Source organism: Corvus kubaryi, unplaced genomic scaffold (assembly GCF_017639235.1).
Source record: "Corvus kubaryi isolate FWS band 111438036 unplaced genomic scaffold, C.kubaryi_AGA036_p1.0 37396, whole genome shotgun sequence".
NCBI lineage: Eukaryota > Metazoa > Chordata > Aves > Passeriformes > Corvidae > Corvus > Corvus kubaryi.
Genome location: NW_024581135.1, coordinates 19,024,683 through 19,041,983, shown reverse-complemented (window position 1 = coordinate 19,041,983; position 17,301 = coordinate 19,024,683). Strand labels below are relative to the sequence as shown.

At 37.5% G+C, this 17,301-nt stretch overlaps 1 protein-coding gene across 11 annotated transcripts in view; it reads right to left on the bottom strand.

The window, feature by feature from the left end:
* Window positions 1-267: 267 nt before the first annotated feature.
* The window catches only part of B3GALT1 (beta-1,3-galactosyltransferase 1), a 76,783-nt gene continuing 59,749 nt past the window's right edge, over window positions 268-17,301 (bottom strand). For 6 of the 11 annotated variants that reach the window (XM_042041568.1, XM_042041567.1, XM_042041565.1 and 3 more), the window contains 3 exons: window positions 11,863-11,935; window positions 5,671-5,709; window positions 268-5,094 (listed from right to left, as the gene is read on the bottom strand). In XM_042041568.1, coding sequence (XP_041897502.1) covers window positions 3,885-4,865 — 981 coding nt within the window. In that variant the 5' untranslated portion in view covers window positions 4,866-5,094; window positions 5,671-5,709; window positions 11,863-11,935 and the 3' untranslated portion in view covers window positions 268-3,884. Of the gene's footprint in view, window positions 5,095-5,670; window positions 5,710-8,267; window positions 8,358-9,676; window positions 9,864-11,862; window positions 11,936-17,301 lie in introns of all 11 variants that reach the window. The other 5 variants (XM_042041576.1, XM_042041575.1, XM_042041573.1 and 2 more) reach the window with 4 other exon arrangements.

Below are 17,301 nucleotides of genomic sequence, written 5' to 3'. Positions count from 1 at the left end.
GCCATGACTGCATTAATATTACATCTTTGGCTTCAGATGAAGTAGTACACCTGATCTGTGTGGACATCAGCTTGATGAAGTTGTTGCACAAATGATGAATAAAAGTAATATTTTAGCTTTTTATTTTTTTCAAATTTTTTTTAAAATCTGCTTTTACAGCACAATATTCTTCCTCATGAAAAATGAGCCAATTCACTGATACTGTGTTTTCAGGTAATACAGTTTACATTTCTAGAAAGAAGCGAAGAAGAAAACTTACAGGGCACCTTCAATTTTTCACTTGATTTTTATTATTATTTGACATTGATACAAAAAAATAGTATCTTGATTAGCAGCTTAGCTGGCAATCCCACAAAACTGTAAATAATACATTAATCTAAAAGAATGCACTCCTACAGACACTATAGATAAAACAATATATACAGTTTAGACAAATAAATACATAAGTACAGCCAGTCATATATAATGATACACCTAAAGTTCGGTTACTGTTGACAAGCTTTTCTAGTTAATTACACTCTTCATTTACAGATTGCCATTGCTGTCTACATTATAAAGACAAAAAAAATCTCAAGGAATCAAAATTGATACTTAACATTATTATTAGGAAATATGGAAAATGAACCTTGAGACTTCTGTTTAAATACTCTCATGGTTTTACCAAAATAAAAAAGAAAAAACACTTTTGTGAAAAAATTCCTCCTAAAGAGAGGCACTTCCTCCCCAGCTGCTTCGCTTAATGTGCTTTGTTCATATGCATTTTGGAAACAAAATATGATTACAGTCACTTTTGAAGTGACTAGAAGCCAGCATGTATAACCAAGTTGTCATTTGTCCCATGCCCAATGAAACAAAATGACCTTTAAGTAATGTACATATTTTTTTGAGTAAAGGAAGTCTATTGAAAACATTTGTTTCTTAACAGTATCCCACATGGCACAAATACTACTGACTGGAAGGGACAGCTGTCCATATGAGTAGATGTATTGCTACCTTTCTATATCCAGGTTCCAATACTGAAACTTCTGAGCAAAGAGAAAACAATAAATCTAAGTGTAACGAGCTAGTGAAGTCTGATATCAGAAAACTAATAGAAGTAGAAAATTAGGCTTTTGTTGTGTTGTTTTCAATTCACTTGACAGCAAAAGAAAAAGTATCTTGTACATTCAAAAGTTAGGGCACACATGCTTAAGGCTCTTGAAACACTGGACAAATATAATGCCTCACTCAACTCCATGCATAACAGAATGCTACATAGCAAGCAGACTTACACATATATACAGCTGAATACAGAAGAAAATGCCTGAGAAATATGTACATCAGTTTCAAGATGAACATTTACATTTCTGTTGAAGGTCTATCTATTTATAAATGGCAGGAAATACATTTTTTCAGATACTATTTTCAAGGTGTACCTTGCAATTATTAATGCAAGTCTACTTGTACTAGGAGAAATTCAAGGCTGCCATGCTACTTGAGCCCTGAGGTATCTGGATTGGGAGCCCTGCTGTCCTCCTGATTACTAACCAAAGGCCACAGAAGCATCAGCAGAAGTAAGGCAACCAAATCCATTTGCTTGTGATTCAGAACCCCCAAATTACTACACCGTGCAGAGGGATAGCAGAAGTGATTGCAGCCTGTGGGTTCAAATAACTACAAAGTGTGTTCTGGGTAGGATGGCATCTGTGCTGTCTGATTTACCCAAGGGCTGGGCATGAATTTCACCCTCATTTCCATTCATAAACAAGAATATTGTGGGACTTGTGTAAGGAAATCTGAACTTCACCCAATCTGCATGTTATATATTCACGTACACAATTTTAGTTGTACCTTGGGAGTCCTGAGTTTGATAGGACATAGCAGCTTTAAGAAGGACTAGATTGACTAGCGAAGGATAACTCTTAATTACGCTGCAAGAGATTTAGTGTTTTTATAAAAATTACTGGGGTTTTGTTTTGGGTTATTTTTATTTATGAAGGGTACACAAGCTCCTGTTAACAGTAACTCCTAGACTGCCTGTTGTGTAGCTTCACCTTTAGATCTGACATTGATTTGCTTGAGATGGCTCCTGCTAGTGACTTAGAGGCCAGGTACACTTTACCTTATTTACAAGTAGTTTCTTTTGAAATGATAGTGCTGCATCTGTGAACAAGACTAACAATTTGCCATGAAACTGCAAACCTTTTAGGGTAGCATCTTCATTCCTCTGTTACTGTTGTAAAGTGCTGTGTACATCTATGGCAAAATCAGGTCAAAGTTTCCCTTTAAATTCTTCTTCAGTTAACTTCCGACAACTTCATAGACATCCTGAATAACATACAGACTTAACAGTTTTGCATATGTTACATATAATGCCAGCTGCAATGAATGAGACTTTGTGTGTGCTGAGGATGGTGTGAGTAACCTACAGCCAATAATATATTTGGTGAGATTTGGTTTTTTGTAACTTTGTGTGAGTTCTTCATTCCAAGTTGCTTGCTGAGCAGTATCATATTTCACCTCTTTGTTATAAGGTGGTACCAAATAGAGATGGCCTGAATTTATCGAAGAGTTTTCATAACATTTCATAAACATTCATATTCAAAATACATATAAGCACATTATGAAACTTGAATAAATCTTGTGGACTTGATTTCTGTTGCATGTCCAGGGGATCTCCTGAGTGGGGCCTCAGTGTGTGTTGACTGTGATGAGTAAACTGAGGGCTTTAAAAGGTTTTTAAGAAGGCTAGATTTTGGGGGATTTTAATAGGTTTTTCTTTAAAAGCCCTCTATTTTGCTGTGAAATGTGTACATAACTGTTATGTACTCTGTTGTCCAATCAACAGAAATTGATTGCATCCTTTTATTTGACTAAATTCTTCTTTTCTATGCCATTAAAAATCTGTTAGAATCTTGATCCTATATGTACTGCAGCAAAAAGTAAAGCTTCCCCTTAAAAAGCTGCTTTTGTGTTACTTGTTTTTAGGTTAATAGTGCACTGACTGATCTTGAAGAAATATGCTGCTTATTGACACTTTTTGCATTCAATATAATTATATATTGCTATGGAGAATCCATTGATACTAGTGAGAGACGGTGCCTTGCTTTGAAATGAAAAGTTAAGATATTCATGCTTTTCCCATATATTTTTAAGATAGTTTTTCATACATCTCTCCTGTCTTATTTCACCTACAGATTCTACTTCATTTTTAAATTGTGTTACATATTTTATGGGCTATTTTAGGAAGTGTAAAGAAATGGGTTATTCTGAAATAATTTAAAGAAATACTATTTTATGGATGAAAGTATATTTCAGTATGTGGGTTTGTTTCTAAGGCCAAAGAAACTTTGATGTTCTTACCTGTCTAAATTCTGCTACTACGCCATTAGGAAGCTATTTGGGAATTACATATGTACTGTAAAATACACATGTCAAAGTAGGTGTATAAGTTCAGTGCAAATGTATACTGCTTAATTTATTAACAATGCTCCAAATAGAGATGGTTGTAGGGCGTCAAAAAAAGAATAAAAGTATGTTTGTAATTCTTCATTTCTTAGAAGCCTGAGCCTTATCTCAGAGGCTGGGGTGTGAATTGTTAAGCAGCTCATAATAGTTTATTATTGTCCTTTTACACACAGATGCAAGAATGGATATGTGCAATAGATGATAATATACAAAATCTGAGATTTGACTCTAGATCCTTTCAGTTGGCATAATGTCCTTATGAAAAAGAGCCTGAAGTTTGTAAACCAGTAGTCAAAGCGAGAATGAAAAATCAGTCATTAAAAATCCTCTCACAGTTAATATCCCACAGTTTAACCTGTAAATCAGCAGATCACTTTGTCAAAAAATAACCAAACTCAACCAAAATTTAAAAAAAGGTATTTACATTTGTAAAAATCTTAACATCTGAGATGTTTCTTGCTGGACATGTCATTCCAAATTCTGTGCATTTCTTCTGGTGTTATCTGGTGCACTGTGATCACCCTGCGGTACCTGCACAAGCTGTAGGCCATTTTCCAGTGATTGAAGCCACTGTTTTGGAAGGGGTGAATGCCCAGCTTCCGAAGGCAGAGTCCAACGTACACATCTTCAAGATGAAGAAGTCTGGTATGAAGGGAGGTTTTATAAATCAGTTCTGCTACATCAGCTGAAAAAATGTAGCCAGTGCCTGAACAGAAGGGTGGGTAATTGCTGTCGGGATACAAATCTCTGGGCATGTACCACTTACTGCGAACATCCCTTATTGGTCCTCCATTTATAACATAACCAGTGAAGTACCTTCTCCTTGGCTTGGTGTTAGGTTTGAGCAGCTTATAAATAAGATTGTCCATATTTACAAAAATATCGCTGTCTGTCTTCATAACATACTTTGCTTTTGAACAAAATGTTGCTACCCACCTCATCCCCATCAACGTTTTCAGAGTGAGGTTATGGTAAGAGTCGATAAAATCCTCCACAATAATGTCATGAAAAATTTGGCTTTCTTGCTCTACCATTTGATTTAACACAGGATCTGCATTTTTTCCAAGAAGAAACAGTGTGGCAATTTTAATTCCTTTAAAGTTGTTTTCATCTCCCCATGTTTCTCGAATGGCTTGCCTTGCATCAAACTCTTTGTGAGTCGTACTGATAAGAATGACCAAGAACGGGGCGTTCTTCTCACATTTGTTGGGTTCATTGATAAGGAAGTCAAAGGAATGTGGATTTATAGGTCGAGTTCTTATGTTGCCAAAGGAAACGTTTTTTCTGGCTATGGATATGCTACTGACCTGTCTGTGGCCCGTGTAGGAAGAAGTAGGACGAGTTATACTTAAGTACCAAAGAGCGCTTGCCCAGCAAACTACTGTCAAAATGTATAAACATGAGACCTTTGAAGCCATTGTTCCTCTAGCTCTTCTATTTCATGTGATGAACAAATAGCCTTTGTACGGTGAGTGCACCTGTATCCTGGAGAGGCAGCATATTATTAATGAAACTTGAAAGTTCGATATAGAAAAGTAACTCTGTAATCATTCATGGATCTCAAATAGGAGCTATTAACCCTGATGGTACTCAGCTTTTCTTCTTTTACTAGCAGCAGCTTCCATTTCTTGGAATTTTCTGTTATTTCTGAAAAATATGAAGAAAAATTTTCCATTGCGAGATTATAAAAGCCTAAGGCAAGAAAAATGAGCTTATATATGGTTGGCCATTAATAAGCTAAGTGTCTTAATGCATTTCTCAGATATTCCTTTTTTTCTCATGAGGGATCAAAATGCATAATAGCATACTGGAATAGAGCAGCGTAACTGAGGTAATGCCTTTATAATTGGTAATTTCTTGCAGATGGTTTTAAGTAAAAGAAAGAAAGTGTGCATAACATGTTGACCATTTAGATAATTTTAAAGGTATATGAAAATAATTTTATGGTTTTGAGCATTTTCTTGCTTCCTAGAATTTCTTCTGGCCAGTCTTTCAAAATGTGCTATGGAACATTTTAAAATTATTTGAAGAGTGAAAAATAGTGTACTTTATTCTAGGATCGACAACATCTGTGGCAGCTATGCACCCAAAAACCTACAAATCTAATTTGGTCTAAATGTTAATGTCTTTCCTGCTAACAAGAACATGCTTTGGTGGAAATCAGACAGAATGGAACTGACTGGGAAAGGTACAGAAGAGAGAGAGATATGTAAGCTGTCTTACCCATGTAAAGATCAGCACTCGAGTAGACTCCGTAAAACTCTAAAAATAAATTAACACAGTTCAGTTATTCTTGTTGCCTTCCTTCTCCTCTCCCCCCAGACCAGTCTTTCAATGAGCAAACATCATTTGTGTACCATGAAAGATAAATCACCATGGCAGCCTAGTAATGGTGGCACTTTGCTGGCTGGTGTGCAGAGAGTTGCCTGCCTGGACAGGCAGGGTTCCTGCACTGGCAGCCCTATCCTGTGCTGTTCCAGTCTTGCCTCTAGCATCAGGTAGCTTTGAGACTTTCCTGGATCGAGGGCATGTGCCAGCCCTGAACCTTCCATTACTCTTAGCAAGTTTGCTGGGAACCAGTTTTGTTTATCATCATTTTGTGGATGAGACAAGCTGCCTCAAGCCTGCCAGCTCAGTGCTGACTCCTCCAAGGCACATCAGTAGCTGGAGAGTGCCTGTAGGCTCCACCTTCCTGAGTTTTACTGTTGCATTACTTCAGAGCTAAAGGATAGTAGAAGCGTGCAACAGAGGAGCTCTCTGCAAGAGTCTCTGAAATATTTAACATTTACTTTGGATAGAACAAAATATATATTCAGGTAAAAAATAGAAGCCCTGTCTTAGAAATGTCCTCTCTGATTTCACACCACCGACACGTTGCAGCCAGACGCCCCTCTAGTCAGGCAATCGGAGTGAAAGGACAGTTAGGTACCCTGTGTCATCATTTCACTCCGAGGCTTAAGAACAGCAGAGAAACAACCTGAACATTTGCTAAGTCTATACAGACTGTCATCTCCTCATAAAGTCTTATAGCTAGTCTTCATTAATGCACTTTTAATTATTTAATGACCAGAACCCACCTACTGCTCTTCCCTTTCACAAAATAGGGTAATGTGAATTTTTTGCCTGTTTCAGAGCTTCATCACTTTTAATTGGTTTTGCCCTATAATTGGGGCAATTTAATGAGGTAGAGGTGGGCTGTGGTCTCCTTCATTACTTGTCACAGGACTCAGGGTTTGTGATCTTTTCCTACCAAGCAGTAGCAGCAAATGTTTGGGAGCAGTGCATTTAAGTGAGACTTTTAATTGCTCCATAGGACTGCAGAACCCAATGATCTTGGCAGGGCAGACACATGTACATCCTTGTAAATAAATACAGTTGTGATAAATATATACACAGGTGCTACTGTAATGTCTGGAGAGGAGATGTATCATGCTTTATCAACCTGCTGTGATACAGTTCTGAGAAAGGCAAAACCCATCCCTGATCTGGTAAGTTGGTTTTGTTTCTGGCTTCACTGGGAAGCTCTGCTAATGCTTCCACTGGCAATGCCAGTGAGGAAAACCACCAAGTGCAAAAAGCCATAATGTAATGAAGACAAGAGTGTAAAGTCTAGAAAACTGTGTTAATAAAGAAAGAAGTACAGCAGTCATTGATTGGAGATGTAGAGTGAGAGATATGTAGGTCAGTGTGTTTAATGGACTCCAGCATTAAGGTCTCACAAATGAATGCAATATTCTGCATATGATGTATTATTTTAGGAAACTATATATCGCATTATCTAAAAGTGTATGATGTCCTACCTCTTTTCCCTCATAAGGGCAGGTGCATTAGTTACCATGAGCACTGTACAGATATCTGAGGGAAAGGAAAATTGTAACCAATGCTTCTTACAAACTGCAAAATTACATAAAATAGCTTTTCAGTCCAGCAATGTCATGGCTGTGACATCCAATCTTGTGTGCTCTGAAAGGATTAGAAGCAATAAAAGCCTTACTCCATTTTGAAGAAACTTTTTGAGCTTTTGTAGGGAATTTTTTTCTCAGATATGAAATCTGTAGGTAACTATGTGGGATGAATGTTACTTGTATTGGCCCCTGGATTGCTGTTTCCTGAAAAAGGTTTCTCTTTTTCTGTTGTGTACTTGGTGGTGTTTTTTTTTTTTTTTTTTTTTTTTTTTGGTTTACTTTGCCTTTTAAAAAGAAAAATAAGAGTTGACATGGTGTGCTTTGGTTTGGAGTGTTTTACACCAACCCTGCAGAATTTTTGAGCAAAGTGTAGGTGAAGTGGTTAAGAGTGAGCTGGCTGTAGTTTTCTGATGAGTGAAATTTTAAATTTAATTATTTTTTGGGAAGATTGAGGGGAAAATCAAAACGAAAGCTCCCTCCTATTCCTCCTCACAGGAAGTCTCTCTGCTATTCCAGCTCTTGTGAGATGAAAATGTAAAAATTAAAGTTCATGTTCCTTCTTTACTTGAGCTTTTTGCTACACATGGGGAAGAGATTTGAAAGAAAACAGCGTAAGCAAAATTGGCAAATAGTGTAAATACAATACCAAATTAGCTGAGAAGTCTTGGTCTATAATTTAGGTGAGATTATTTTTGCCTCCAGGACCAATCTCTCTTCTGCTTTGTAGTATCACAGAGGGGGTTGGATAAGTAGCTATGTTGTGTATTTTTTTGGCCACAGGGCAAATGCTCCTACAAATTATTTCTGGTAACATTGGTCCTGCCCAGTAATTTCAGTAATGTTTAGCTTGCACGGACAAGAAAATACATAGCTTGATTAGGCAGAGAAATATGAACTAAGCAGTGAAATACTTACTTAGTGATGTTTTAGCAGACAAGAATTTCAGAGGTTGCCAAATTCTATTATTAAAGATGATGCTAATTAATCAAGATCCTAAACAAGCACCTGCAACATCGGAATAATTCTAGGAATTTTGCAAAATTATTCACAGTATCAAAGTCTGTGACAGCAAACCTTTTTGTTGTCATATGTTGTGACCTGAAACAAATTTACAGCCTTGTGGGACTTGTATATCAAGGATGTGACTTAAAAGGAATGAAATCAGAGTCTAAAATTAATGTACTCAAATTGTAGTGAATTAAAAAATTTGTGTTAATTACTCATTTGGAAAAGAGGAGTAATAATGTATGTGAACTAAGATCACTATGATCAGAATAACAACTGAAAACACTTCAATGCCCATGTTACTTTACTTCCTTTAGCAGTTTGCCCAGAAGTTGTTCAGAATATTTTTAACGTCACCAGTAGTAAATATTTATTAGTAAAAACTCCCTTCAATATTTGTGTAGCAAATTAATTTATATATTGTATTTTAGTCCTGATAATGGATTCAGTATATCATCACTATAAGGATGACTTTTTTTTTCAGTTGTGCCATGATCTTCTTGAATTTGGTGTTGAAATTCAAAGACCTTCTAACCAGGAGCATATAGGATGTCACAGGGAGAGTGGAAAGCTTTTATCAGCTTTGGATTTTGCCTGTTGGAATAGACTTTATCACATTTGGGGGCAATTACACAGGCAAAGGAAGCTGTCACCTTCTTTCTTGTCTTCTTTGGAGTGAAAGAAAGCTTTCTAGCAGGGCAGTGGCAGTGTTTAAGCTCTTGGATCCTTGCTTATAAAATTGTTTTAATTCAATCTGTCCCTTTTTCTAACCTGATAGTCATACTAGAAGTAATAAAAGGCTCAAGCATTGAGGATAGATGATTGCAAAAAGCAAATGTTCAGCATTGTGTTTCAGTACTGTGACACGAAGTTGTGGGCTTAATTGCACTATTCACAGCCCATGCTGTGCAAGCCAGAGAAGCCGCCCAGTCAGAGCACAGAAAGCTGTACTGTGTAACTTCTGTAAGTAATTGTCTTGATGAGGACTGTATTTGCAGCAAACCTTTTATGAGCTGACTGCACATCAAGAATAATCCTCCAGATAATGAGCACAGTTGAGAATCTTGTTAACTGTTCATGAGCAATTTTCAGGCAGACACCAAATGAGTTCAGCAAACGTTACTCATCATGGCAATATTTTGCCAATATTTTGGAATGCGGCTGTCTCTGCTGAGAGGCTGTTGATCTTTCTTTCAAGAAAGCCTGTCCTGTGTAAATGTAAATGTAAATTGCATTAAGGTATCTAGATCACAGTGGATACCCATGATAGAAACCACAGCTCTTGAAGCCTGGCTGGTTGTCACAATTGTAATCCATACCATGTCACTACTGCTGAGGGAGGTGCTGAGTGCAGGCAGTCAGGATGCTGAGTCCTGGGGATGATCCTGGGTGAGAAGCTGAGGGAGATCACAGCTGTTCATCCTGACACCCAGGAGTCTGTTATGCAGAGCACAACTGAGTCAAATTAACACTGTGCATCTCTGCCAAAATGTACCTTTTCCCTTCCTGGAAAAAACAGGGAATACAGCTGCTAAATTATTTAGTAAATGTAGCAAACTCCTCTCATTTTCCCTGAAGAGACGTTTTTGTAAGTTTTCTGTGATCATGGCTTTCATCTGTATATATACCAAGATGCTGAAATGTCTTCACCATTTATGAAGTCCTTAAATTACCTAAGGAAAAGTCTGTGATTATTACTGAATCTTGTTGAGAAGATAATTATACTGAACATTAAGAACACATCTACATGGAAATCTGGGGATCTGTTATGTTCTAGGCTGTATGTTTTCATAGTAATTTGTGGAGGAAATTCTGGACAGATGGCACAGGTAATTTAGCAGGAGATTGCAACCTCCTTTCTGGGAACTTCATTTAAGGTTTCTTAAATATTCTAAATGCTTTTTCTGCCTGGGTGTAATGGATCTGAAACCAAATCAGTTCTGCAAAGAAAGACCTTCTTCTCTATAGCATTGTGGAAAGTGGCTGGAACAGATGGAGAAGCCACAGGCTTGGGCTGAAGGGAGGAAAGTACAAGTATTCATTTCAGGTCCATGATTTTTAGAAAAATAAATTCTTCTATTCAGGGGGCTCATAGCTGTCATATGTTAAAAGAGGCTGTCTTCCCTTCTCTTCCCTCAAAGACAATGAGGACAAATATTTACTGAATAATTCCTTCTTCACAGACACATTGATGATAGGCTTTACCCTAGGCAGCACCTGAATGTGAAAGTAAGTATTTGCATAAGTGCAAATTTCATGCTAACAGTTCTCTTTTCGTGAATGCTGATTTGCACATAGTTTTTAATGCAGTTCATCATTAAATTGAATACTTGATCTCTGGAAATAAATGTGGTATTTATAAATTATTTTTCAATATTTACTACCTGCTCCTAATGTGAACAAAAGGTAAAAATGTACTGTCCGTTAGGGAATTTTACCAAAAGCTTCTCTAGGGAAAATGAAAGTTATAGAATTTTCAGCAAATGTGCCTGTGCTACTGAAAGTTCCCTAATCCTTAAAGAGCTACTGTAGTCTTTTAAAAGTTGTCTACATGAAAGTAAATCTGCTTGAGTTACATTTCTGTATTTTCCACTTTAGATTTTTTCAATGAATCTATCTCTATAAAAACAGGATTATCTGTTTGTTTTCAAGACGTGCTGAAACAGCCCACATAAAACAACTAAACTACAATTTCATTGCTTGCTTTCTCATGTTTAAGAACAAATTACACAACTATTTCTTTCTCAGCAAAATAATTTACAAGTTAAAAAGTAAACAGTTTCCACCATGACTAAGCTGTCAAGTGCAATTTTCAATTGCAGACAATGAATCTGTTGAAAAAAGTACTTAGGAATATTTTGATTAACAAAACCACCAGATTTACCATGACTGAGGGGAATGGGATACATTACTTATTAGGAAATATGAGCTTGTCATGAAGGACATTATATAGAGATGGGATCTCACTGTTGGTTTGAGCAGCTTTTCTCTCTGGCTTGGTTTGTGCATCAGGAACATTATAGCTATAACTTCCCCTTCAAGTTTTGCAGCTCAGGAAGTATTTTCTATGCTGAAATTTTCCCCCTGCTTCCTCTGAGCTAATCAGAAAAAAAAAAGTATTATTTTATAAAATATGATATTCACTTGACATTGAAATGGGATTTTATCCCATTTGGCACATTTCCAGTAGCCCTCTTACTGTTTTGGTTGTATTTTAAAACCGAGTCTCTCTGTCATGAGCATACAATGACTATGACCACTTAGTCACCAGTGGTATCACACAGCTGCTTCCATGTGGAAGGAGATGGAAGGACAGACCAGACAGACCCAAGGACTGTCTGTATGAGGGATAGGTTTCTAACGTTTTAGCAAATCAGCTATGCTTGGTCAGATACCAATCTAGAATGGTTATAAGCTAGATTTTACTCAACTCAAAATAATACTAGAACTTGAGACATGTCAGTCAGGTGTTGTCTTGCTGTAATGCTGATTGCAAGTGATTTACCTGGAGCCAGTTCATGGGAGTTTTGCTGCTGTCTTTAGTAGAAGGCGTTTTAAGCATATATCGTTTGCACTAACTAAAAGGGAGAGAAAAGAAATTAAAAACATAAAATGAAAGCACAGAATATTTTAAACCAGAAATCTTATTATTTTCTTTTTTTATCTTTTCTTTTAAATCACACATGAGATGTCAAGGGCCAGATCTGTGCATTTTTCCCCATGAATGCTTTTCAGAAACATTTAAAAAACACTTTGTGGCTTCATGATGTGATAGGTGATTTGTGATTACACCAATCATGTCCTGCTACATTGGTAATGTGTAAATTGCATCTCAGTATGGTTATAAACTGATGCAAATAACATGTTTCACTTTGGGTTACCATAGCCACGACTGTTATTTTTTTCAGCTATTGTGCTGTGTTCTAGTGCAAAATCTCACAGCAAGGTTCCCTAGTGCATGTCACCACCAAATTGTTTACATCTAGTGAAAGTTTAGGACAAGGAAAAAAGAAAAGAAGCTTTCAGTTTTTTGAAAAAATTCAAGGGTGAAAACCTTTAGAACTGCTTTAATATAGAATATTTATTACTCATGAAACAATTGTACATAATTTAAGAGTCCATATTTTAAATTACCTTTGAGTAATAGGGTTTGAAATCAAGTGTACTGCTGTCTTTGTCTTAACCTTCTTAAATTTCACTATTATGTTTCCTTTGCATTCACAGCAATGCAGTGAAACTGTGGTCTGGATTATGACACCAAGAATAGATGACAGTGGCCTTGATTATATAAATGCCTACCGTAGTGGCACTCCTATTCTCAATTAGTCTTTGTCAAAAAAGGAGGAGTAACAATTACGTGAAGACTGAAATACCTGTAATCACAGTGTCTGTGGTGATGATAACTCATCAAGTTGGATAATGAATCTACTTGCCATAATTCACATGCTATTGGGGGCATTGAAAGAAAAATACAAACAATTAAAGCTTTTTGGATTTACTGGGAGAAGTCCTAAAATAGTTTTGAGCCTGCTCATTAAGGTATCAGTCATGATGCTTGAGGAACTTGGCTTTTAACTTCATCAAAACTGGGGATGCTTCAGGCTGGAAACAGCTATATATAAATACATTGTTATAACCTCTTATTAATTGACAGTAACTGGCAAGATTCTGCAATGTCTCAGGCATATCTGTATAATACCTATATTTACTGTAATTGTTATGTATCTTTACATGTGATTCTTGGAGAGCTATTTCTTTTTAAGGCGGAAAAGTAGCTAGAATTCATGTTATTTTCCCATTTCTTCCACAGCAATGAGGCTAGAAAATTTTGTACTTAGTGAATTTAGTTGATCATACAATAGCATAGATTTAACTTTTCTGTGTAAGGAAAAGGTTAGGTATTATCAGATATCCAAGGAAACTGTTGGATACTGTGACACTGTGTCTATGTGGCCTTTTTTCTTTCTTTTCCCTGGAAATATTCTTCATGTTGAGGAGTCCCTAGAGCCTTGACCTGTCCACGTACAAACAGATTGCAGTACAGTTTTTTTCATGTTTGGATTACTGTAATTAATGTGAAGCTATGTTGCAAAGCATTTGTCCCCATGAGCTGTTTATAAGTCAAGCTTCAGGTTTCTAAATCCCATTGTGAAGTTGTGATAAATTTAACACAGGCTGTTGCTTTTAAAATTGCATGTCTGTCACATCAACTGTAACTTGAAAAAATGCCACAACCAAACGAGTGACTTTTGTTTTCAACTTGGAAGATACAGTGCATACTTCAGCCAGATGACTTATTCTCAGATACCTGAAAAACATTTCCTAGACATACACTTTTTTCTTTTTTTTTTTCTTTTTTTTAGGCAATTGGTTAGTCATGATTGAGATCTCTCAGTTTACTCAGTTTATTTGGGCTCTCCTGGTCAGGGCTTTCTGAAAGCATTGCCTTAAGTCTGGCAGAGACACAGTTTCAGCTGTCCCGGGCAGGCGGTGGCTGCCTGCAGCTGGCTGTGCGCCCTCTCCTCCAGCTGGTTGGTATTCCTGGGGGCTCTCTCCCACACTGCTCCAGCTGCCACACAGAGCACCTGCAGCTCTTCCTGGGCTTCCCAAGCAAGTTACCTTGCAGAGAAGGGATAGGCCTGTTGGGAAAATGGGACTTCCTTGCTCTTTGACTGGAAAGAAGTGGAATTACTGCCTTAGATGTTCGCGTTAAATACCTGGAGTGGCACTTTTCTGCAGAAGTGTTGGTGTGGCCACCAGCCAACATAGGTGTTCACAGGCCCACTGACCTCAGCGTAGCTCAAGGCCAGCACTTCTGGCTCTTAGCTGTATATAATTGCCTTAGAATGAAGAAACAGGTTTCTTTTCACTTTGTCATAACTAAATGATAGATGGGTTTTTTCTCAAACTTAAATCAAAACCTACTTTTATTGGGGATTGAACAAGAAAAATTTCTGCTGCAGAAGAGAGGGCATTGTTTTTGCAAAGCTATTAACATTTGAGAGCAAGCTAGCATCAGACTCTTTCAGCTAGCACATATGGAGCATTTCACAGACATGACCCCAGACTATTTGTCAGCATTTAGTTTTCTGAAGCTTGCATTTGAATAGATGGTTGGGCAATATTACACTTAAATATTCACTCAACACAAGAGGCCGTCTCTCTTGTGGCATGATTTAAAAATGGGCTTATAGTAACTGGAGTTTTTTGGATGAATCAAATAAAGTAGTGCATGCTGTAGTTATTTGGTAAATACATATCCTGGTGGATCCATGGGAGTAAAACTGTCCTCATTCTTCTATGGTATTTCAAAAGTGCAGCAAATTGTGGCCTCAGCTGATACACAAGTTTGAAAAATACTGTTTGGGTTCATGAATGGGTTGCTGCCTACTTAGCTAAACTGAAAACCCATTCTGGGTTATCAGCTATGATATGCACTATGGTGCCTAGTCCACCCTCTTGCTCAAAAACCTTTTTATTTTTCCACTGTATCTCCTTTATGAGAATTGTGAAAACTGTGTATTAATCTCAGTGGAAGAAACTTGGGTGTCTCTGTAGAAAGCACAAGAAAACAGCTTGTCCATTTGTGCTCAGATTGGAATTTAACCTGACTTCTATGAGAATTGTTAAAAGTAAAAATTGAGGAAGTTTTCTTGCAAAGTGTTATTGATGAACATGCTGTAAGAACTTCTTTGTTAATAACTGTTATCTCCCAGCTGAGCAGAATATGTCTGATAATCTTAGGTATCTGATAAAGCAGCAGGAAGAATTGCATTTTGGTAAAGAGTAAAGCTGAATTCCTGTTTCAACTTACTTTTATAATTTATGTTATTAGAGATGTCCTTCATATATACTTTTAAAGCTTTCACTAGGGAGCATAAATTTCAAATCCCAAATATTGTGTGAGTAGTCAGGAATACTAACTGATTTGTTACATCTTTTGTTGGTGAGCGTTGTTATTTAGGAGTGCGTGCAGTGACTGGTAACTAGGAATATAGCTAAACAAACTTCTTCCTAATGTTTGTGCATATGTGCTTGTCTGTTTGTCACTAAATGTAACAGGGGCCATTTCTGTGGGCTCATTATGCTGATAGCACATTTTACTTTCTCTTTTTCCTATTGTGACTATGGAAGCATAACCAAAACTTCTCAGAATAATTGGAAACTCTCCAGTCGGCTTCTCCACCTGTAATTGCATTGGCTGATGTAGGTATAAATGTAGACTTATTTGTCTGTATTGAAGGATTTCTCAAAACAAAGGCAGAGAACTGTTACGTAAAGGATGACCTCAACTATATTCAGAGTTGAAAATAAGAGAAAACAGTTTTGCTCCTCCATATTGACTCTTACTGAAACTCTGCTGTGGCACAGGTAAAGTGTGTGATTACAGGGCAGCTCCAGAGAGGATTATGCAGCAACTGGCACACATTGTTGCTCAGTGTTTTCTGTTCCAACTCCTGGCCCTGCATAGGACACCCCAAGAGTCACACCATGTGCCTGACAGCATTGTCCAAATGTTTCTTGAACTCGGTCAGGCTTGGTGCTGTGAACACTTCCCTGGGGAGTCTATTCCAGTGCTCAACCACCCTCTAGGTAAAAACCCTTTTCTTGATATCTAAACTTCCCCTTACTCAGCTTCATGCCATTCCCTTGGATCCTGTCACTGGTCCTGAGAATGAAGAGACTGATGTTTGCCCCTCCAGTTCCCCTTGTGTTGAAGACCACAGTGAGGTTGCTCTGCTTTGGTGTCTTGTGCCTTGATTCTGATGCACCTCAACAGAAAAAATTCTCTTTTTATCACCCACTTTTCTTTGGGATGTGTTGGATCCTGCTTGGATGGAAATGTAGTGCACCACTGATAGAAATCAACTTTGTGGCAATAAACAGTAAATATGTTTTGTCACTATGCTCAAGGGAATCATATGAAACCTTAGTTATCCATGTGTTTGAGGCCAAGCCTTAAGGAAAAAGAGGGTACATGAATATACAGTGTAAAAATATAGATTGCTTCTCTTCACTCTCCATCTGTGGACCTTCAAGAGCTCTATAAACACAAGCTCACTGAGCAGCTGTATACCCCAAGGAGGCAGAAAATACAGTAATAAAATATGCTAAGCAATTTAAGGGTCCAAATCTTGATACATACCTCAGGGTTGTAAGAATTAAATAGAGTAGTTTAACAGAGAGACATTCTTCGGGGAGACTTTTTTTTATAGAAGCAGCATAAGATCAAACTCCCCTTTTGATCATTTTCCAGGCTTTGGGGGTGCTTAGTCTTTGAGCAGAATCAGGAGAGATTGCTATATAAATAATGTGAACCTAGACCTCTGGAGGAAGATGTTTGGCTCATAAGGTGGCTGGAAACAACAGGGATTCTCCTGAGCTTGTTTTAACTCTGTATAGGGCTCCCTCAACATCCTAAGCCCTTTTCTCACTTCTAGCAGTCTCCTTTCAGCATTATTTTAATCTGAAAGATCTCTTGAACAAAAGAGAGTTTAAAGCAGTCTGCAATCTTTGGTTCCATTTATTTCCCGGCTGCTCTGCTATCAAAGGCAGCATGACGCAAAAGTGAAAAGAAATGCAGTAAAGCAGCTGTCAGGCCAACTGTTGTGGGATCACATGGCCGCGGAAGGAACCCTCCTTTGCTGTGGGATGGAATGCTTGACGTGGGCCTGCAGCCGATGACACAGCCACGGTCTGTCTCCACTGGCACTCTGTCCATCAAGGAAGCAGGTGTGCTCAGACTCACTAAAAATAATAATGCTTTGGGATTGCCTGTGGTTTTTCTCTATATATATATCTAAAGTAAAAGCAAGAAGTTATTTGGTGTCACAAATGATTTACTTTTATGGTTGTGGTTTGAAACAAATTGAGTTTTTAAAGTTTTAAAAAACTCATGCTCTTTCCATGGAAAAAGGCAGGAAGCATGAAAGTTGATGCAAAC